The 22884-nt window shown below is 47.8% G+C and overlaps 1 protein-coding gene across 1 annotated transcript in view; it reads left to right on the top strand.

Annotated features, from left to right (window-relative positions):
- Positions 1–22859, top strand: part of TSC2 (tuberous sclerosis 2) — a gene marked incomplete at its 3' end in the record, with an annotated part of 32006 nt that extends 9147 nt beyond the window's left edge. Inside the window, exons 16-40 of the mRNA XM_008935693.1 lie at positions 164–286; positions 555–661; positions 1246–1399; positions 2246–2368; positions 2692–2826; positions 3339–3528; positions 3988–4081; positions 4490–4592; positions 4834–4928; positions 7698–7826; positions 9718–9882; positions 10777–10929; positions 11088–11200; positions 11594–11815; positions 12551–12766; positions 14458–14526; positions 16701–16861; positions 17207–17691; positions 18523–18598; positions 19427–19513; positions 20091–20277; positions 21341–21480; positions 21685–21763; positions 22392–22483; positions 22761–22859. Coding sequence (XP_008933941.1) covers positions 164–286; positions 555–661; positions 1246–1399; positions 2246–2368; positions 2692–2826; positions 3339–3528; positions 3988–4081; positions 4490–4592; positions 4834–4928; positions 7698–7826; positions 9718–9882; positions 10777–10929; positions 11088–11200; positions 11594–11815; positions 12551–12766; positions 14458–14526; positions 16701–16861; positions 17207–17691; positions 18523–18598; positions 19427–19513; positions 20091–20277; positions 21341–21480; positions 21685–21763; positions 22392–22483; positions 22761–22859 — 3597 coding nt within the window. The remainder of the gene's footprint in view (positions 1–163; positions 287–554; positions 662–1245; positions 1400–2245; positions 2369–2691; positions 2827–3338; positions 3529–3987; positions 4082–4489; positions 4593–4833; positions 4929–7697; positions 7827–9717; positions 9883–10776; positions 10930–11087; positions 11201–11593; positions 11816–12550; positions 12767–14457; positions 14527–16700; positions 16862–17206; positions 17692–18522; positions 18599–19426; positions 19514–20090; positions 20278–21340; positions 21481–21684; positions 21764–22391; positions 22484–22760) is intronic.
- Between the last annotated feature and the right edge of the window lie 25 nt (positions 22860–22884).

Genomic DNA, 22884 nt, shown 5'->3' with positions numbered 1-22884 from the left:
AGCTGCTCTGGAGTCTTCGCAGAGGTTCTGTCCAGAGCCATCTGTTTGTCTTGCTTTCAGAAGCCAGTTTATCTGTGTTTTTCTTGAATTCTCAGTGCAGACACACATTTCTGAATACCAATTGCCAGTTTGCCTTTTGATCTGTGGTTCTGTTCCTCTGCAGACCAAGCTGTACAGCTTGCCCTCCAGCCACGCCACGCGGGTGTACGAGATGCTCATTCAGCACATCCAGCGCCACTACATCTACACCTACAGCCTGCCTGTGGCCAGCAGCATCAGGCTGCAGGTAGGAGCAGTCACTCTCACTTTCAGGTCAAGAGCTGCATGCTGTCTTTGGATTCTTGGGTGGCAGGTGAGGGATGTGTGCTCCACAGCTTGCCAGAAGTAGGATTAGATGTTTCTTGGCTCATACGATTATGTATATGTAGTGTGACACCAGAAATTATGCCAGAACTGGCCACAGCATCTATTAAAAATCCTTTTGCACATGGAGAGGTGGGAGAGTGTTCCACTGGCTTGGTTTTTGAGTGATTCCAGTGTCTTCTCTGTGACAGGTGTTTGATTTTCTGCTGGTGCTTCGAGCTGACTCCCTCCACCGGCTTGGCCTTTCCAACAAGGATGGGGCAGTGAGGTTCAGCCCTTACTGTCTGTGTGATTTTGTGTAGGTTTTTCCTTTTGTTTCCAGACTATTTGGTATTCCTGCATGAGCTTAACATTCCATCAGTTTATCTAAATCTTCCAAATCCTGATGAATCAGCTGCTAGGCAAGTCTATAGTAACAGCCTAGGATTGTCTCAGCTAATAACTCATGGGTGAATTTCTTACAAATAACTTAACCTACAGAGTTCTCAATCTCAGAGGTGAAGATTCTGTTCTTGCTCACAAAACTTGACTAAAATATTTGCAGTTTCCTGACTCAAACCAATTTTCCCATTGAGGTTTGATTCAATGATTTGTACAAGTCTGGCTGTTTCCTTGATCTGAAGTTCTTCATGTAACACACCCCAAAAGACACTTCTGTAAATTTGCTGGGGGCCTGAATAGAAGAATCCTTAACCTGACCAAACTGACTCATTGCTGTCTGTCTACTGGGCTAAAAAAGCAAACAACAATAGAAATTGAATTTTCAATGAAAAAACAGTCATTAAACTGATTATCAAACAGGGCAGCACTATAGGTCACCTGAACAGGATGTTCTGGCTTGATTTTACATTCCATATATTTTTCTGCCTTTCCATGCTGTAGAGAAGCAGAGAAGAGATCTTCTGAGAAGAAGCCTGCTGGCACACTCTCTCCACCTTCAGGAAGCCCCAGTGTGCCTTCCCAGAACACCACCATCCGTGTAGGGCATCTGCCCTACTCCATGGTCTTTGGTGTCCTTCTGCAGTGCTTGAAGCAGGTACGTGTGCTCTTAATCACAACTGTGGTCTGTACATGAAATGCTTAAACCAGCTGGCTGGAGAATTCTATCCCAGAGGCTCTGAATAGCATCTGAAAAGCAAAAGCTGTGGAGATGTGGTGCTGAGGGACGTGGTTTAGTGGTGGACTTGGCAGTGCTGGATTTCTGGTTGGACTTAACCATCTTAAGGGTCTTTTCCAACCCAAGTGATTCTACAATTCTGTGTAAATGCTTCCTGGGAAGGCTCTGGGTGTGATTGTGCAGCTTCACAGCCACCAGTGGGAGCACCAGTTCAGCTCTTCAGAAACCAAGCAAAGCTTTCATTTCACTACTTCAGAGCAGACAAGGACAACAAATGTGTTTGTTAAACAAAGATCAAATACATCATCCTGTTCCTGAAAGGGATGAAGCTAATTTGATCTGATTTGAAACTGAAACAAACCCTCCTACTGCAGGTTTTGAGAACTGATAAATGTTTCAGTTGCTAATAAACTGTACATTTGAATTGTTCATCAGTGTTGTGTTCTGTGCTGAGGGCTTGTCTTGCTCTGCAAGTTAATTTGTGCTAGTGGATGGGAGAATTGAATTCTGGCTCAGTCTTTCTGAGCTCAGTCAGATCTGGATAGAAGTTGTCTTCCAGTTTGCTGTGCCAATATTGCACCTAGAGCTCCATGACAGACAGAAGGTAACTTGTAACAGCTAAATGCCACTTCTTTTTATGTAGCTGCCATGACAAGACATCTGCCTGGGAAATGAGGTGTCTGAATTTTCATGGGTCTTATTTTCAAATTAAACTGAAATCGTACCAAAAAAAATTTCCATCATTTTTTTTTTCTCTCTTTCCAGGAGACTGACTGGAAGGTGTTGAAGTTGGTCCTCAACAAATTACCTGAATCCCTTCGCTATAAAGTGCTGTTTTTAACCTCTCCTTGTAACATAGACCTCCTGGCCTCTGCACTGAGCTACATGGTAATGCCACACACCCCACTGACACGTGGTCACCAGCTCCTTGGCTTGCTTGAGAGTTGGTTGGTTGGGGGGATTTTTTGGAGGGTTGTAGTTTGTCATTTTTCTCCAGTCTAATATTTTGAAGATTAACATGCTGGTTGTCAATCCTCCCCTGCCCTGTTTGTGAGGGTTGTTTTATGTACAGAAGCAGGTCATACTGAGTGTTCTTTATATATATATATATGTGTACATGTGAAAAGGGAGCTTTGGGTGGTGCCTGTCTGCTGTCTTTTAGAGAGCATTTGCAGCACAGGGTGTTCTAACATACATGTGTGGTGTTTCAGCTCACAGACAAGAAGACCACAGACAGGCTCCATGGGACCCCAGAAGGCTTTTCTCGCACTGATTTGCATCTGGCTGTAGTCCCAGTGCTGACAGCATTAATATCCTACCATAATTACCTGGACAAGGCCAAACAGGTATGGGGAAACTAAGAGAAGGTAGAGGGGATGGTTCTGAGCTTGTATAGTAGAGCATTTTGTCATTTCTCAGCATTTTCCCATATAGGCTGCCCAGGAGATTTAAGCACAAGGTGACACTGCCCTTTTCTGTTATAAAAAGCTGCATCTGACAGATCAGGGGTGAAAAAATCCTCTGCCAACTTTGTGCAGCAGTGTCTGATCAGTGGGACTCGCTGTTCTCCCCTCGCGGGTTGCTGAGTGACTTCACCCTCTGCTGGGAGACCCTGATAAACATAAAAATTCTGTTTAATCAGAAAGCCAGATACTAATTCCTGCAATATCTTCAGATTTTGGCTTAGAATACGTTCTGTAGGGTTCTGCCTTGGTGCCCTTTGGAGAAGAATTCCTCTGCGTGGAGCGCTGGTGGTGCCTGGAGGCGTTCTGAAACACTGGCTGAGCTCAGGGGATGGCACATCTGAGGTTTTCACCTTCCCTGGCTCAGGATTTGGTTTTCTTTTTCCTTTCTCTAGCGTGAGATCGTGTACTGCCTGGAGCACGGGCTGATCTACCGCTGTGCCAACCAGTGTGTGGTGGCACTCTCTGTCTGCAGCGTGGAGATGCCCGACATCATCATCAAGGCACTGCCTGTCTTAATTGTCAAATTAACCCACATTTCAGCTACAGCCAACATGGCAATTCCTCTCTTAGAATTCCTTTCAAGTAAGTTCAAGTTTTCTTCTCCTTTCGATCTGCTGTAGTTGGAAATGGGTTGTTTGCACTGAACGTGGGTGTTTTGATCAGGTTGGTCACGTGGGATGCATTGGAAAGGTTTCCTGGGTTTTGGTGATGCCCTTGCACCATCCTCAGGATGGAAATGTTTGGTGGAAATGTTTGCTGTGAATGTTTGTTACTGATTTTCTACATAAAGCCCTTGCACAGCCTGAAGCAAGAGAGCTGCTTTGTGTAGTGCAGCCATACAGGGGTGGGAGAGGCAAAGCTGCTTCCTCCACCTTGCTGCTTATAACTTAGAGTGTGAAATTATACCCTGGTGTTATCTTCCACCTCAGCTGGTGATTGAGAAGAAACAAAACAATTGAAATGAAGCTGCAGTGTAGTACTGGGTGGTTTGTGTTCAGAGACACACTCATGTTTGTTGGTTTTCTCCTTGATCTCTTCCAGCCCTGGCACGGCTGCCTCACCTCTACAGGAACTTTGCAGCAGAGCAGTATGCCAGTGTGTTTGCCATCTCCCTGCCCTACACCAACCCCTCCAAGTGAGTTCACAGCAAATGTGCTTCTTCCTCATCTGTCAAATCAGGAGAATGAGACATGCTTTCCTTGTAGCACTTGGGTCGAGGTTGTTTAACAGGATAGTTGGGCAGCTTGACCTAGTTGCAGATGTCCCTGCTTATAGCAGGGGGGTTGGACTAGGTGACCTTTGGAGGTCCCTTCCAACCCAAACATTCTATGATTCTATATTGCTCATCCTGATATCCCCAGGGTTTTTCTAAAGAAGGGATGTACCTTGAACAAAATATCTGTTTTTCTTGAACAGAACTTTTGAGGTTTTTTTGCTAAGTAAACGAAAAATTCTGTTTCTGACATTGAAAAGTCTTTCTGGTCAGTTCTGGAATAGCATCCTAAGGCAGCATTAAACTCTGGAGGTGCTCCTGCTGTTTCAGGTTCAACCAGTACATCGTGTGCCTGGCCCATCACGTGATAGCCATGTGGTTCATCCGCTGCCGCCTGCCCTTCCGCAAGGACTTCGTCCCCTACATCACAAAGGTAATGGGCACCCCTGGACCCGTGCAGAGAAATGGTGACTTCAGAATGGCTTTGAGAAGTTGAAAGCTAAAAAAAAGAAGTTTGAAGCTAAAAAAGTTTAAATAAATAAATCTACTTTTCTTGTCAACCTCTCTTTCAAAACTGGGGTTCTCTCGCAGAACTGTGGGTCCTCATGCTTTGGCCCTAGCTCTCAGCTGCCCTCCCCAGCCCCTCAGACTGTTGCCTGTTGTCTCCATGGCAGGGTTTGCGCTCGAATGTGCTCCTCTCCTTTGATGACACCCCTGAGAAGGACAGCTTCAGGGCACGCAGCACCAGCCTGAACGAGAGGCCGAAGAGGTAAAGCCCACTGGACTCCAGCAGGGTCTTGTGTTCCCCGTTCTAGTGCTCACACCTTTCCATTTGTTTTTTTCTGGAGGAGGCTGGGTCTAGTTATCCAAAATCTGACAGTGCATTTAAGCAAGCAAAGTAAACCTCTTTAGGTCAGGGGGTTGATAAAAGAGAAAATTAGGTTGGTGAGGAGCTGAAATCAATTTGAGCTGACAGTCTGGTAATACATGTGAGGCTTCACTGGCTGTTCTGTAAGCCTTTGCAGGGAGGCATGGGGCTGTTTTTTCTTAATTTTTGGTAATTAACAGTTCTTGCAGGTTGATGTGTGTCAGTGCAGTGCTCTCAGAAGTAACAGGGAAGGGTAACACCACAAGTAACAGAATACCATGTACCTACTGATAGTTAAACTCCTTTTGTTAAGTGATGTTAGGGGTATTTAACTGATTGCCAGAGAACTAGCTGTGACTAGCAGGTGTATAAATTGAGGGAGCCAGTGCTGTGTTTTTCCATAGTGTTTTCTGTCAAGTCAGTGTGCTGGGGGCAGCCAGCTGCCCTCTCTGTTTTTGGGTGTCCTCATCCTGGGTGTGAATCTTGGAGCCATTATGTCAGTTCTCAGCAAAGCCTGACATCTTTAGAGGTCAGAATGTAGCTTGCCAGCAGTCTTTCAAAGTAACATTTGCCAGGAGAGGAAAAATATTCCTTGGAAGGCATTCAGGGCTCCTCCAATGTCCTTTTACCTGCAGGGCTTACCTAAATTGGTTCACTTCACTTGCTTCAGTGTTCATGGGCAGTAAGAACACGGTCACATTCGAACCCTGGGGAAAGTGCCTCTACTTTAACTGCAAGGCTCAAGGAGTATCTTGCACTGAAGAAACACCATCCCTGCCCTGATGCTATAGCTGTGAACCCTGTTTTGTGTTTCATCTCTCCCATCTCCTCCTCTTTCATTCAGAAACTTGGAAGAGAAGCCTTTTGACACTTGTCTCTCAAATTAGAATTTCAACTAATCCCTTATTTTTTCTTTTTTTTTTTTTTTCTCTCCCAAAACCTGTTAAATTCTACCAGGTTGGAATACTACTGTATCCAAAGGCTTTTGCTAAGGCTGCTGGATCACTTGCCACAGCAATCTCTGCTGAGGAGTGTGGGCTGTACTCAGGCAGCAACCCAAATGGCAGGTTGCCACTGGTTCTGAGTCTGAGCCTGCACCCTGGCCAAGTGAGGGGGGACTAGCTTTGAGCAGATCCCTGTTTCCTGGCTCCTGTGCTTGCTTTTCACTCCTTAAAGCCCAAAGGATGAGTGTTTCTGTGCCCTAGCTGAGGTGCTGGGTGTTCCAGGGGATACAGGTCCCAGTGGTTCCCAAGGCTGCTGAATGGTGTGATGTTGGTGTGTGTTTATCTCAGAGCATGAGCCTGTGCCCTCTGCAGTCAAATCTCCACTTGTAGCCAAAACTGGCCTGCCAGAGAGTGGTGGGAGCTTTGAGCAGATCCCTGTTTCCTGGCTCCTGTGCTTGCTTTTCACTCCTTAAAGCCCAAAGGATGAGTGTTTCTGTGCCCTAGCTGAGGTGCTGGGTGTTCCAGGGGATACAGGTCCCAGTGGTTCCCAAGGCTGCTGAATGGTGTGATGTTGGTGTGGGTGTTTATCTCAGAGCATGAGCCTGTGTCCTCTGCAGTCACATCTCCACTTGTAGCCAAAACTGACCTGCCAGAGGGTGGTGGGAGAAGAAGGACAAATAAATAACAACCCCTCTGGGTGGCTGTCTGTAATAGTTCACTGAGAGGAGGATAGCAAATGAATCATGTTTAGACAGAGCCAGAAGGGTTAAATTAGTGTCTGCATTTTATATCTGGAGGTGTGAAGTGCTGGACCAACTGTCAGGTCCAAATTAGTACTGAGCCAGGCCTGCATCTAAACTGTGACTAATTAAAGTGCCTCAGAGATGTTAATTGCTGCTATCTCCTGCATCTGGTTGGCACCTGACAGTGTCAAGGCTTTTCTTCCTTTCTGTTCCAGCTGAAAGCCAAGTTCCATCAGCCACCTGAGAGGAGGCAGCTTGTGTGACAGAAAAGCATCAGGCAGGCAGCACAGCCCAGAGGGGGTTTGTCCCCCTGCCCTCCTGCCTGCGTGGGGTCAGGCTGGAGCAGATGGGCTGAGGCTCCTCCTGTGTTGAGCTGAGCTCAGGGGTATATCTGACTGGCCCTGGGTCATCTGGGGATTTGGGGCAGAAGCTCAGATTTAGGGCAGGACTAGCAGAGGTGGAGATCACTGACCTAGCCCTGTGGCTCTTAGGAAAGCATGCTGCTGTTGGTAAAGCAGTTTAGGATCTGGCCTGTGGGGAAGGAGTCAGGTTGTCAGCCGTGCTGAAGTGGTGAGCTGGAGCAACACAAGAGGTGGTTGAACTGCACAAACTTCTCAGGTTTGAGAAATTTGTGCCAAAAAAAAGTGTTGAGGTGCTCTTGCCTTTGTTTGACAGCACAGTATTCCAACTGTCATCTCAACCAGTTTTTTTGTTTTAACTTGTACTAATTTCATTTGTTCAGTAGCACGTTTAAAATCTTGTTTTCAAAATGTGGTTTGTCTTTTTAATGCTTTCAGCTCTGCTTGTTTGTACGTTTTAATTTTTTGTTTTCCTTTTTTTTGGCATTTGTTTTATTTTCACATCACCCTCCGGGATCCCCCAATATTGACCCTGTGACCTGTGACTTTTCAACCTACATCCCTACAATGATTTCCTCCCTTCCTGTGACCTCTTTTGGGGCTTGGTGCTTCTCCACCTAGTAGTTTAAGACTAGCCAAAAATGCAAAGCAAGGCTTGAATAACTCTCCTCCAGTGAAAGAGCTGAAAGAATCCTCTGCAGTTGATGCCTTCCGATCCCGCAGCATCAGTGTGTCTGAACATGTGGTCCGCAGGTAGAGGCACTTTAAATGGGGAGGATCCAAGAGCAACTCAGCACTTGGAAGTTTTACTGCAAGGGAGGGTGGCAGCAGGGTGGATTTGCATGCGGGAGGCTTGCATGACTTTGGTACCCAATGAAAAACTGGCCTTAGCCACAGCCAGGGCTTTTGGGAGAGTCTCGTGAGCATCTCAAGGCTTCCCAGCTCTGGCTGGTGGGTTGTCACATCACACCCTCTGCTGTGTGGTGCTACTTTGCCCTATTCTCTGGTGCTTTAGCAATAAAAATTTTTCCTTTCCAAGTAAAGATGGTGAAGGGGGGAAAACCAACAAAAAAAATACCAAAAAAAAAAAGAAAAAGAAAAAGGTTGCATTCTGTGCAAGTGAGAGTCCTGGTTAAAACTCAGCAAAACTTCAGCCTTCTGAGCAGGGACTTGTCCCAGGAGAGGCTTTTAATGCTCTGCATACTTATAGAATCATAGAATTGTTTCTGTTGGAGAAGATCTTCAAGATCATCAAATCCAACCATTAGCCTCACACTGCCAAGTCCACCACTGAACCATGCCCCTCAGCACCACATCTCCATGGCTTTTAAATACCTCTAGGGGTGATGTGCAGGCCCTTCTCCTCCCAGACTGTGAGGAATAGTTCTGGCCTCAGTTTAGGGTTGGTTCTTTGAGGCAAAGGGAGCTGACAGAAGTATTGTGGCCCAAAGTAAGATGCTGTGAAAACCTTGATTTGCCTTTGTAGAGCAGTGAAATGTGTGCTCAGCCCTTAGGAAGCTGTCACTCTTCATGACTAAAGAAAACTTTTGATTGCAGATGTTGATTTGCTCACATGAAAGATAAAACAATTCCTGCTAGCTTTTAAAACATGTTTCTGGATCACTTGAGCATTAAACTGCTGCCTGTAACGTGCTGGTTTAAAATCTGAACCTGAAGATGTGTACCTGACTCTCAGAAGGTTGCTATCAGTGGAACTTTATTTTCTGTGTTTTTCTGTTTGACTATAACCCCATGGTGTTTGGGGGGAGGACACTGAACTGACTGGACTGTGAAGACAGTCCTGGCACTTCATTCTCTGATCTCCTCATTGATCCTGTATTTTTTGTGTAAGTGGCAGCAACCAGAAGTTCAGATTATTTCCCTTAATGATGCCAAAGAAGTGGCCACCTCATTAAAAAATGTGGCTGTACCTCAGTTTAGTTTGTGCTACAGTGGCACAGGGAGTTGTCTGTATAAAATACTGCAGTGCTGCCTGTTACTGCAGTTGTTTTATATTGCCTTGCTAATTTGGCTGGTCCAAAGGCAGAGGTGCTCTCTATTCTTGTGCCAGTTTCCTGTTCAGAGTGCAATTTTTTTCCATTTCAAGTTAAATTAGTTTTTTTTTCAAAGCTATTGAATTTGGAGGGGAAAAAAAAATCAATATGTGAAAAAAGCTGCAACAGAGAAGAAAGCAAACCACAGGATTACAAAGTTAAGCATAGAGTGCCCTGATTTATGGCTCATGGGCAACACGTTGCCTGGGGAACTCTGCAAGGTGATGGGGTGCTTGCCCTCACTGTAGACTAGCAAGCTCAAACCACACTGCTGCTGCTCACTGTTTGCTTGGTTCACTTGCCCATGGGCCACCAACATCAGAGAGCACTGGCCCAGCCTGGTCAGCTGGTGGATGTTGAAATGTTTCTCAGTCTCTCAAGATAAAATGCACTTTCTGCAGTGACAATCTGCAAAGCACAACGAGAGGCCAACCCAAAAACATTTTGATTGTGTCCTGGGTTTGATGCCTGGCTCCCTCCCTGATGTGGCACATGCATGTATCTCAGGTGGTTCTGCATCACACTCTCTTTGGGGGACAGGGACAAGCATTCTGCAATGGGATCTGTTAGTTGGAAACCTTCTCTTCTAGTCGGATACAAACGTCCATCACTAGCTCAAGCCTGGGCTCTGCTGATGAGAATTCAATGGCTCAGGCTGATGACAACTTAAAAACCCTGCACCTGGAGCTGACTGAGACCTGCCTGGATATGATGGCTCGATACGTCTTCTCCAACTTCACTGCAGTGCCCAAGAGGTAGGGGTCAGCTGGTGGCCGTGGGGGAGCTGTTTTCCTTTCAGGCTCCTATTTTGCTTTAGGAGTGGAAAATTACCAGGACACATCTGTGATTCTGGCAGGCCCAGGCTCTGAGGCCCTTCCTCACAGATAAAATCTGGCTGGGCTGAATGTGAGGTTAGCTGAGAGCAGTCTGCTGGAGCCAACCAGCCTTTGCCTCAGCCTTGCCCTGTCCAGAAGGAGATGCCTTGGAGGCATCTGCTGTCTGGGAGGGGTGCCTTGCTCCATGTCCTTGCTGGATAATCACAGTCTTCACTTCAAACTGGGGGCTGTGCCAGCTGCCTTCAAACAGAGGGTGCATGCTTGTCTTGCTGGCCCTGCCCAGAAGGAGACACGTCACACAGACAAGGCTCATTCCCTTCTGCTCTGTGATGTGGGTCCAGGATTGACCTAGACCACTTGGTAATTTGTGTCCAGTAGTACTACTACCAATTGATAGTAAATTCATATTAAATTTAGCTCAACCCTTATCCTGTTGGCTGATGTGTGTGTTGATGACCAGGGGTACATTAAAAATACTGTATAGAGAAGGAAATCAGGCAGCACCTCCTGCACAGTTACATAGAATCACAGCAGTGAAACTGCTAACCCAGCCCTGCCAGGTCCCCACTGCCCCGTGTCCCTCACCCCACATCTCCACAGCTTGGAAACCCCTCCAGGGGTGGGGACTCCACCACTGCCCTGGGCCAGGCCCTGAGAACCCTTTTGGGAAGATGTTTTTCCTTGGGACCAACCTAAACCTCCCCTGATGCCACCTGAGGCTGTTTCCTCTTGTGCTGTCATGAAATAAGCTTCCTGTGGAGGGTCTGTGCTCTGCAGTCTCGGAGCTGCTGTTCATCACAAATGTGTTTTTAGGTCTCCTGTGGGTGAGTTTCTGTTGGCTGGAGGAAGAACAAAGACATGGCTGGTTGGCAACAAGCTGGTGACCATCACCACGAGTGTTGGAACAGGGACAAGGTCCCTGCTTGGCCTAGACTCTGTAGAGCTCCAAAGCAGCACAGAATCAAGGTAATTTTTGTTCCCATTTCTAGAAATTTCCACCTCCCAAAGTCACTTAAACCACTGTGAATCTTTTTAGGTTTTCATCTTGCCAGAAGAGGAGTGTCTTATTTGTGCAGCATGAATGATTGCTCGCTCAGTATCATCAATATCTTCTTTTTCCACAGCTCAGACCCTGTTTTGCAAGTGAGACAAACCAAAGAAGCTCCAGCAAAACTGGAATCTCAGGCTGGGCAGCAGGTTTGCAGAAGCTCTCGCAACAGAGTCCGATCCATGTCTGGTAAATCCCTGTCCTGCAGTCCTGTTGCCATTTCTGGGTCTGTACAGCAGGCTTAGGTGTCCAGGTGCCTGCTGAAGGACCTGTGCCCAAACTAACCTGGGAATCTGGCCCTGTCTGGTGCTTATAGTGGGCAGGTAGCAGTGGCTGTTGGTGGTGCTCCTCCTGCATGCCTCTCCTGGCAGGAAAGCTTTGGTCTTTGGTTAAGTGCTGTGGTGATGATCACCTATGTTTAGCTAACCTCATGGTTTATAAGAAGCATATGGAAGGGGAAGTTTTCTTGGGTCCCCAATATTGAGTGTGCAGCCATTAGAGGAGCTTAAAAGACTTACTACTTCTGAGATGGTTTTAGTGCTAACTAAGCTTGGCTCTCCCTTCTCTTCTCTGTCTTGCTAGGTGGTCATGCCTTACGTGTCGGTGCCTTAGACAGCTCCTCCTCCCATTTTCCCAGTGGCTCAGCTTCCCAAGGATCCCAGGGTCCTCCTGCTCCTGCATCTCGACCAGAGAAGACTAATGCTGCTGCACAGACACCTCTGCAGAAAGAAAAAGCCAACTTAGCTGCCTATGTGCCACTGCTGACCCAGGGCTGGGCCGAAATCCTCGTGCGCAGGCCCACAGGTACCTGACGTGTCTGTTCACCTGAGGGTGGAGTCAGCTCCTTTCACTTGCTAAGAACCTGGGGCCTGGGTGAAGAAAAGTCCATGTTCAGCAGCAAATGCATCTCCATGCTGCTGTCGGCCTCTGGGAACTGATACATCTGTTACTTGGTTCTTTGAAGTCACCCTTTAGTGTTTTAAATCTCCAAAAGGCCTTGGGAAAGAGGGAAACAAGGATCTAAATTTGTGTATTAAGGATTGCTACCTGAATAGAGCCAGATAATATCAACCCTACTTTGCATTTCCCATCTTTACACAGCTCTGTGGTCTTCCTTGCTGTGCTGTAGCTTCCCACACTAGACTCAAGGTGTTCATGGCTCCAGCTGTGGCATGTTCAAGGTCAGAATTCTCAAGTACTGTATGTTACACAGCATTAATAGGGAATTATCCACTTCAGCTGGAAGTTGCCTCATGAGAAGATAACTCACCTGCTATCATTAACTGAAATCCCTCAGTGTTTTGGATGCCTTTGGAGAACCTGCTGTAGTAATGAGTCACCAGAGATGGTTTTTGAGGGTGAAGCACTGGGAGCTGCTTACTGAAAACAGGAAATCAATCCAGTGAATCTGAGGGCTTGGTCCACTTGGGTTTTTAACCCAATCCCAACCAATCTGTGCTTTCTTTTTATTATGATGTGAGTTGTAAACTTCCTGGAGTTGGGAGTGCTTCATCCTCTTCCCTGATTTTCCTTTACCAGGTAACACAAGCTGGCTGATGAGTCTGGAGAACCCGCTCAGCCCCTTTTCCTCTGACATCAACAACATGCCCCTGCAGGAGCTCTCCAATGCTCTCATGGCCGCAGAGCGCTTCAAGGAGCACCGAGAGACAGCTCTGTATAAGTCCCTCTCTGTCCCCTCCTCCAGCCTGCCCACTGGGACAGCCAAACCCTCGCTCCTCCAGCGCTCCAACACAGGTGAGAGGTGTGACCTGCCCAGCACAGCTCTCCCCAGCCTCTGAGAGCCTGTGGCACTTACTTGCAGGACAGAGAAGTTAGGAGCATGATGAGAACAGCGATGAGAACAGGAGTCAGTTCTTCTCCCTAGAAGTTTTTGGTGGAAAATCCCTTTCCTCCTTGCTACTGGTGTTCCATCAGAAAAGCACAGCTCTTTCGTAGAGAGAAGAAAGAGAGGAGTAAGGGAGCTGCTCTGGAGCAGTAGTGTACTTCATGCTAACTGTTTCCCAAATGAAAATGAGCACAGTCATCATCTTTTTCCCTCTTCCACTTGTTTGGAGCTGATCTGGGCATCCCACACGTGGATGGATCTTCCCATGTGGCGTTTCCATCTCCATTTGTCTCCAGTATGGGCGTTGGTGTTGGGCACAGACAGAGCTTGGTGCCAGGGCCAGTGGCCCCCTGCAAACCTTGCCAGCCAGGGACAGTTAGTTGCCACTCATGAGACAGCAGGATGCAGATCCTATTGCCTGTGGATTTGTTCACCTCTTAAAAAGAGTGCTCAGACTGGTGCAGTTGAATCTCTTGAGTTTCTTTTGCTGGCTTTAATGTAGTGGCCAGAACTTTTCTCTGTATTCTGTGGCGTTAGTTCACTCCCAAAAGAGCTGTTGATGTTGGGGGATTGGTGTTGACCACAGCTGAAATTTTTGAAGCTTTATGTAATCCCTGCTCAGAGCTCTTAACAACACCTAACACTGAAACTCTCAGCACAGTCAAAACTGAGTAGTGGTCACAGCAGACGAGGCTCTTTTGGGGAGGTGGCATCAATGGTGTGGATTGTTCAGCAGTCTGGTGAAAGTGCCACTTCTCAGGTGTTTTTTAGAAGGGGCAGGACATGATTTGGCAGTGCTGGGTTCATGGTTGGACTGTCTGATCTTAAAGGTCTTTTCCAACATAAACCATTCTATGATTTTAGGATTTCAGAATGTGTAAACACAAAACGAGAATCAAAATTAAATAATATGCTTTTTTTTAAGAAAAAAAAAGTAGTCTAAATTCTTATCCATGACCACTTTTATTGACTCCTATGAATTTGTGGAATGCAGTTGCTAGCTGCAAGAAGCACCCACCCAAATTCCACTCCTGTGGCAGTCTGAGAAAACCTTGTTAACATTCTTGTCCACACAGCTACAGCAGGCTTGCTGGAGCTGGCTGCAGAATAGATGTCTGGGACAAGTTTTGAATTTTCTTCCTCTTCAGGGGTTAAAACTACCTGAGTCTTTATCCATATTTCTACTCTTTAGACCCTTCTGTGGGGTGAAGAATGATCTTTTGCCAAAAGTGTGTAGCTGAGGAGAAGCTCAGGCTGGTTCCCTGCCTGTGCTAGGATATCACCCAGGAATTTGCTGTTTCTAAAACTCACCAAAGACACATTCCTCAAAGAGAGCAGCTCGAGTCTGCATTTTTGGAATGTGTCCATGCCTCCTTATTCATGCTGTATCCTTGTTATCCTTAAGGTATCCCTTTGGCATCTAGTGAGCTTATCCCAGCTTGTTCTTTCCTTTGTTCATTTATTTGTTTATTTATTTTCAAACAGGCTCTTGGTTACATTTTAAACTCTGTGCTTTTTAATTTTTTAATTTTTTTTTTTTTTTTTTCATATAGTCTCTCCTTCCTTTTGATGTAGCTGCTCACTTGATTTCCCTTTGCAGTGGCCTCTTTCTCTTCCATGTACCAGTCCAGTTGTCAAGGGAAGTTGCACAGGAGCATATCCTGGGCAGGTATATTTATATATCTTTAAGGAAAAAAAAAAAAACCAACCAAAAAGTATTGCCATAGAAGAACACCTCTGATTCATAGCCAATGTATCCCTCATACTTCATTCCCCCCTCCATGTCTCCTGTCTGTACCCAGTCTCATTACTCTCAACAAATGGGATCTTGACTAGCATGAAGAAGTCCAAGCCAGATCCAACATTTGCACGTGCAGACAAGTCCTTAAAGCAACTTTTCTTTTAGCCTGGGTGGGTCCTGAGTCAGGAGGCACGGTGTGAAAGAACCTGTCAAAACATCTCAGTGCCTGGATGAGTTGAATTACTTATTTCCAGCTTCCTTTTACAATTGGCTCTGTGTTCTGCTGAACGTGGAAGCTTCCAGTTCTGAGAAGAGTGTGGTGTGCTGCAGGACAGGCTGCCCTGAAGTGGAGTCCTGTGGGACTTGGCCTGTGGGAAGCTGTCAGAATTGGGCACAGGAAAGATAAAAGGAGCTGATTTCTAGATCTGGTACCTATATAAAGTTTAACGTTAAAATGGATGCTGCTTAAAAGTTTTTTTTTAAGTAAAAAGAAACTAAGAAATCTATTTCAGGGAAAAACCTGCTAAATTCCAGCTTTTGGCAGGCTCTGTAGCAGTGTCAAATCTTTCTCTGCCTCAGTCAAACTGAGTTTGTAATGAAATGGAGATCAAATTGTCACCTCGTGAGCAGCCACCTGCACTGCAGTGCTTTGTGCTTTTAATTAGAGGGTTGAAATGTCTTTCTGCCTCCTTTCCTTCCCTGGGAAGTTCTCTGTAGAGCAGCAGGGTGTTCATAACTGCTGGGGGTTGTTGACACAGGCCTCTTACAGCAACACAAAGATGCTGCAGTGAAGTATTTTCCTGTACTTCTCCTCTCTGCTCATATTATCCTCTTCCCACCTAAAGCACGATTATTTAAAGCCACCAGCAATCTTGGTGGCAGTGTAAGAGCTCCAGGCTTGGAAGCACTGGATATCTGCAGGTGTGTTCTGGCTTGGACAGCTAACCAGATCAGCACGTTGGTTTGGGTTTGTTTTATTTGTTTTATTTAGAAGGTATGTGTGTGCAATGCTAACTCTTAATTGCTTCTTTGGAATAACTTTCGTCCTGCGAGCTGAAATCAATCCAGGAAAAGCTGCTTTAGTGATTCATTTTTTTGTTAATTTTGCTGATTTTCTTTGTTTGGTTTTTTTTTTGTGTGTGTGCTAATTTTTTTTTGTTAATTTATTTCACTTTGGAAAACAAATCTTGGCCTTTCAGATTGGTCTTCCAGTCCAATTGTGTGCGTAATGGGAAGCCTCCTGTTCTCCAGCCTTTTCCTCAGGACAAAAATCAAAGGCCAAAGAGGAGCCTTTGGTCAGACTCACCCCTGTGGTCAGGGTGGCTGCCTGGGGCAGAGCCAACGTTAAACACTGTGAAAACCTCCTCCAGTGTAGGCAGGGCTTCCAAGGAGCTTTCCTGGCAGTGTGGTTTTGTTCAGCTGGTCTGGTCAGAGGCCACGTGCAGGTTTCCCAGTATTGCTGCAGTGCATGTGTCACTCCCTCTCTTGTCCTTCCATACATCTAGGGCTGAATTGTTTTGCTTCTACTGGGACATACTAGGAAAGCTGCCAAACTGCAAGTAAATGGCTCCTAGGAAAATTTCTTTACCTCCTTCTAGGCCACTACAAGGCACAGGAGCATGTCAGTACAAGAAAAACCTCCTTTTTTTTGCACACTTATATAGAACTGATGTCTTCATTGCCTGGATAACAACGAACTTTTAATGCCAGTCTTGTACTTTCCTACATCTCTGTAGTTCCTGTCTGTCCTGATAACCAAGCATTGATGTACAAGGTCCCATTTCCTCCATTCTGTCCCCTGCTTGTTCATCAGTAACAATTGGAAGCAATTGCACTTATTTTGACCAAAGCAGACACAGCCCTTTGCTGTGAGGGTACAGTGGTCAGCTATTCCTGACAAAATCATCAGTTATTCCCTGACAAAAGGGGAGCCAGGAGCAAGTCTGACATGACAAGAAATCCAAAGAGGCTGAGCAGTCAGTTAATGTGGCCTCCCATTGAAATCCCATAGGGAAAAGGCTGGTACTTCAGAGGAGAGGACAGGGGCCTGCCTGCCTGTGCCTCTCTGCAGGCTCCAGTTCTTCTGCCTTCTGTCTCGGTAGAGTCAGCGGTGGTGCTGGAGGAGGGGAGCCCAGTGGAGATGGAGCTGAAGGAAACTGAGTCCCCAGCTGAGTCTCCAGAGAGTGAGGACGTCGACACTTCATGTTCTGAGCAAGTCCTGAGTGAGGAGAGGTTTGGTAAACCCCACGAGTCGTACAGCAGGGTAAGAAAAACAGGTCAGGGGGTTCTGTCCTGTTCAACAGCCACACAGGGGATTGTCTGTGCTCAGAGGAGCCCCTCTTGGCACCCCACAAAGAGCTGGCTGGTGGTGCCAAAAGGCACATGCAGTCATGGTGGGAGGTCTGGCTGGCCTGGGAGGGACCTGCTGCAGAGCAGCAGCAGCTGAATGCCTCTTTCATGCAGGGTCCTCCACCTCCATTGCTCCATTCCAGGCCCTTTTCTGCTCGTCTTCCCCTGGGCCTGTCAGGGGGTGCCTGGAGCATTACTGTTGTCAGCCCTTCTTTTGTGTGTCAGGAAAACTGTTCATCTCTGTTTCTCCCTCTTTAAGTCCTCCTCAACCTCCAGCCAAGAAGAAAAATCTCTGAAGTCTGACGACCTGGTGGAGGGTGGAATTCCCATCGGGAGGGTGCTGCCACTGGAGGCGCTCTCCTTCCAGCCAGCCCAGCCCCTCAGCAAGTCCAGCTCCTCCCCCGAGCTGCAGACCCTGCAGGAGGTCCTCAAAGATGCCAACGGCAGAGAAGTGACCAGGAGGCTGAGCAACGAAGTGAAATCCAAATCCCAGTCTGGGAACCTGGAAGGGGAAGGGCTGGGCAGTTGGCTGGGCAAGGGGGAGGAGGCCCGGGGGGCTGGGCCAGGGGGGCTGGATGGCCCCGGTCCTGTCACCTCACCCCGCTCCCCCTCCGGCCACCGGCCCCGGGGCTACACCATCTCTGACTCAGCCCCTTCCAGGAGGGGGAAGAGGATTGAGAGAGATGCCTTCAAGAGCAGAACAGCAGCTTCCAATGCTGAGAAAGTGCCCGGAATAAACCCCAGGTGAGTGGAAGGGCTTTGCTGAGGCTGGGAACAGCGAGCTCAGGACTGCTGCAGCCGTGGCTGGAGGCGTTCAGAGGGGGCTGCTGGTTCTGTGGGGTCTGCAGAGCAGCAGCTGATTAAAAAGAAAGATTAATTACCTGTTTTTTCAGGAGTTAATGCAGACATCTTGAACCCACTACCACCAAATTAACCGTGATTTAGGAAATGGGTCTCTTAAATGGTGAAAGAGATAAATAGTTCCCTCATGTTCCTAATCTGTCCCAGTTTAGGGTCCAAATTCACATGTGGCTTCAAAGCAGGTCACCTAGTGCTGATTTTGCTGTGAAGAGGATGGATGCCTAGTCTTGCAGTTCAAGAAACATAATATGCAAAAGACTTAGAAGAAGAAGATGTTATAGCAGTTACTTTATGAACTTTAGGTATCAGTAGTTGCTCAAAATTACCTTGAGACCATTTTCATCTTATCAAGGGCAGGTAAAATGCAGATGTCTGTCACATCATGTGTCTGTCAGGCTAAGAGCACTGGCTAGCTGGTAAGAGCACTGGCTAGCTGAGAGGCAGGAGTGAATTCCTGCTCCCCCAGGCTGCTTTTGGAACAGGCACTTTGTGCAGCTGCTGCTGTTTGCCATAACCATCAGGTTTTATGACAGGGGTCTATTACAAACCACAGGGAGCCCAGGCACCTAAAGTGTCTCCAGAAGATGAGTAATAACACTATTAGCATTTTAATTGCTCCTCTTTCTTCTGTACATAATGTTCTTACATACAATGGATCAAAATTGACTTCATTTTTATGGTAACAGGACTTTTTTTCCCCTTTCTCTCCTATAGCTTTGTGTTTTTACAGTTGTACCACTCCCCATTCTTTGGTGATGAAAACAACAAGCCCCTTTTGTTGCCAAATGAGGTAGGCAAGGCTTTTTTATTATTATCATAGTTAATTTTTCTAATCTCATTACTTTTTTTGAACATAAATGATAGTGATGAGTGTCCAGCTCAGATGGTGCTACAGACAGGAGATCTGCACCCCAATCCTGGGGGCTCCCACTTTAAGGCTCTGGATTGAGTCTGAGTTATTGGGAGATTCTGCTGGTGCCATTTCAGAATCCTCAACAGAAGGCAGGATGATTTGTGGAGTTTTGGTTCTAGTTGATAGGAGGAGCTGAAGGATGAAAGGTGAGCAGCAGGGGGTAGTGGCAGGATGTCACCAGACAGACCTGTCAGCCATCCAGAGTGGGGAGTGGACAAGAAGCTTTCTGTGGTTATATGAGAAATGGGTCCAAACCTTCCTGCAGGAGCACTGGAGTGGGGTTCCTGTGAGCTGAGCACCACACAGCTCCTGCCAGGAGTTTCTCCTCACTTCAGGTTTGGGTGGTCTGGCAGCAGAGAGCCTGGAGGAGATGAGGTGATGCCTTGTGCTAAAAATGTTCCTCAGAGCAAGAGTCATAGATTTTCATCCCTGGAGCTTCATTTGTCACAGCAAGTGCATCTAAGCCCTGCAGTTTGCCAGATGAATCTCATCTGATGTATGAACCTGAAGCAGGGTGGTGACAGATGCCATGTGGCACTGCTTGGATTGATCACTTGGACTGCTGGTGCTCTGTGTCCTCACAGAGCAGGGCAGGGCAGGGATCTGTGCTTAGGTTGTGCTGGCCTTGGCCTGAAGGGGCTTCAGGGGGGGCAGCGGGTGTGTGGGGGTCAGTTTGTAAAGATGTGACCCACGTTTTGATTTTAGACCTTTGAGAGATCAGTGCAGCTCCTGGATCAGATTCCGTCGTACGACACGCACAAGATCGCGGTGCTCTACGTGGGAGAGGGGCAGGTGGGTGCTGGGCAGGTGTGCTGAGCCCCCACTGGCCACACCTCTGCTCCAGCTGAGATTTCATAGAATCCCAGGCTGGTTTGGGTGGGGAGGGACCTTTAAAGGCCACTGAGTCCAACCCCCTGCAGGGAGCAGGGACATGTGCTCAGAGCCCCGGCCAACCTCCCCTGGGATGGTTCCAGGGATGGGGCAGTGACCACCTCTCTGGGCAGCCTGGGCCAGGGGCTCACCACCCTCAGAGTCAAAAATTCCATTCTTCTATGGAGTCTATCCCCCTCTTTTAGTTTAAAACCATCCCCCCTGGTCCTGTCCCAACAAGCCCTTCTAAGAAGTCTGTCCCCAGCTTTCTGACAGGCCCCTTGAAGTCCTGGAAGGCTGCAGGGTCTCCCTGGAGCCTTCTCCTCTCCAGGCTTGTTCAGCCTTGTCCTGCTCCTGCAGCAGCCCTGCTTTTCCTTAGTTCTTGCACTAAAAATCAGTGCCTGTGTGAAGCCCTTCTGGGCTGGCAGTGACCTCCTTGCTCGTGCTGGTGGGGTGCTCCTGGTGTTCCCTGTGGGACTCCTGTGTTCTGATTTCCCAGAGCAACAATGAAATTGCAATCCTGTCCAACGAGCACGGCTCCTACCGCTACACCGAGTTCCTCACCGGGCTGGGCAAGCTCATCGAGCTCAAGGACTGCCAGCCAGATAAAATCTACCTTGGTGGCCTGGATGTGTGTGGGGAGGATGGACAGTTTACCTACTGTTGGCACGATGACATTATGCAAGGTGAGGTGGCTCCAGAAATTGGAAGGATGGTCTCTTCTCAGCGTACGACCGACCTGCCTTCCACAAATTGCCTTTCCAGAGGTGCAGTAAAGACCAAACAAACCTGGGGCTCTGCTCTCCTCTCATTCTCTCTCTGGTATCTCTGCAGTCATGTGTTGAAGTCTGGGAGAGGTGCATACCTGCCTTATTTAAGAAAAAAAAAGTGCCATCACTTACTTGTAAAATAATCAGCTCTATTCAAGGTTGACATGGTTTGGTGTAGAGGTTTGTAGAATAATCTGTTTGTTCTTGAGCTGCTCTGAAGGGTGTTAATTAAGGGTACACATCAGAACTCTGCCAATCATTTCTCTGGAGAATGTCACTGAAGGCAGGAGGGTTGTCATTGCTGTGGTCATGGCTAACTGAACTGCAGCAGCACCAGGCAGTGCAGGAACCATCCAGGATCCCACAAGCCATGGTGAACTTCCCCAGCCTTTCCCTGCAGCTCTGGGCCTCCCAGTCCTCATCCTTGGCTGCAGAGTGGAGCAGCTGCAGGTCACTTGCTGTGGCCCCAGTGCCATGCAGAGCTCAGTGAGGGGAAGCCCTGGTCTAAGCTGGTGAACTCTTCCTCCTCAAGCCAGCTTCTCCTCACCATACTGCTGTGGTCAGGGGAAGGATACCCAGAAGCACTTCTGCAGTCCCCTGCTGATTTTCTGTGAGCAGATAAACCACTGCCCTGGCTTGATGAGGCCACATCTCCCAGGATATGTCAGGCCCGTGCCAAAGGCCAGGCCCTTAGTTCACTTTGCTGAGCCTGGTGCTAGAGAAGGCTCTGCAGGGCAGGGCCTAAAACCTGGCAAGAGCAGAGCTTTTGGAGCTCCCCTTTCCACTGGCCACTGCACTCTGTGCTCCAGGGACCACTGGAGCCATCCAGTGGGGCTGGATTCAGCTCTCACAGATGGGGACAAACCTATTGAGGGAGCACAACTTCAATTTTTTTTATTCTGGTGGTGCTGGTACCAGTTGTGTCCCAGCTGGCAGCACCCCTTCCAGGCCAGCCTAAGGACTTCTCTTTCCTCCTCAGCCATTTTCCACATTGCTACTCTGATGCCCACAAAGGATTTGGATAAATATCGCTGTGACAAGAAAAGGCACCTTGGGAATGATTTTGTTTCTATCATTTACAATGATTCTGGAGAAGACTTTAAACTGGGAACAATAAAGGTACAAGATTTTCCTCACGGGTGTGTTATGAAACAGGCACGTGGCTGTTTGTAGAACCTTAATCTGCTTTGTGTTACCTCAGCAGACAGGGCTGGGGTCCTGCAGGGGGGTTGTTGGCTGTGCTGGGGTCACACAGCTCAGGGCACACAGTCACTGTGGCTGCCAGTGAGCTCTGTCTGACTGTTTCATTGCTTTCCTCTTTAGGGTCAGTTCAATTTTGTGCACGTCATCATCACACCCCTTGACTACGACTGCAACCTGGTGACCCTGCAGTGTAGGAAAGGTAGGAACCCCCCCTGCCTTTCTTCTCTGACTTTCCTCTGTCAGGGGTGCAACAGTTCCCTTCACTTTGGGTTTTAAAAGTCAAAACTTCAGGAGAAACTCTCTGAAACCAGTTTGCTGCCTGGTTCTGTGTGATACATCTGCTCATGTCTCTCCCCCAAGAGCAGAGGTCCCTTCCCATCCTACTGCTGATGCTGTCTCCAAGCTCAGAGCCAGCAGAGTGGAACAGGTCCTCCCAGCAGCTGTGTGGGGACACTGGAGGAGCTCAGGTGGAGGTCCCTGTGGCCTTGGCTGCTGCCACAGTGCTGTGTGGTGCTCTGCAGGGGCGTTTGTTTTCCTTGCCAAAAGGGAATGTCTGGGGTGTTTGTCACTCAGGCTTTCATCCATGTGAGAAGGAGCCCAGCAGAGTCTCCTCAGACCTGTACAGAGCAGCAGAGTCTGAGAGCCACTGGTGCTGAGTTACGTGCAGGTTGTTACAGCTGGAGCTGTAGAGTGGGAACTTCTGAGACCCTGATCCAGTTCCTCAGGTTTCTGTTACTTACCTGGCTGGTTACTGGCAACCTTTGGTTTGTTCTTAACTGTCTTACAAGATTTTTATTTTTTTTTCTTCTTCTTCCTTTGAAACAAAGACATGGAGGGTCTTGTAGACACGAGTGTGGCCAAGATTATCTCCGACAAGAACCTGCCGTTCGTAGCCCGTCAGATGGCCCTGCATGCTAATGTGAGTACCCTGAGCTCCCTGGGACCTCCTGCCTCTCAGCTGGGGTCCTGGGCCATCACCAGCTCCTGAGGAAACAGGCAGGGCTTGCTAAAGCAAGTGAGTTTTCCTCTCCAGTTACTGCTGTCAACCTTGAAGTCAGAGCTAGCAGGTGAAGTTACACCTTAGGGCTCTATTTCAGTAGCTGCCAAGCTGCACTGAAACTCTGTGTCAATTTTAGTGCTGTGTTTGTGTTAATGGGCCTCCTCTCTGTCTCTCCTCCTCACCCTTCCCAAACCAGATGGCCTCCCAGGTTCATCACAGTCGCTCAAACCCCACTGACACCTACCCCTCCAAATGGATCGCGAGGCTGCGCCACATCAAGAGGCTCAGGCACAGGGTGAGTGGAGCTGGCCTGGGGTGGG

The sequence above is a fragment of the Merops nubicus genome, unplaced genomic scaffold (assembly GCF_000691845.1).
Source record: "Merops nubicus isolate BGI_N331 unplaced genomic scaffold, ASM69184v1 scaffold9662, whole genome shotgun sequence".
NCBI classification, from domain to species: domain Eukaryota; kingdom Metazoa; phylum Chordata; class Aves; order Coraciiformes; family Meropidae; genus Merops; species Merops nubicus.
This window is presented reverse-complemented; position numbering and strand designations above follow the sequence as displayed.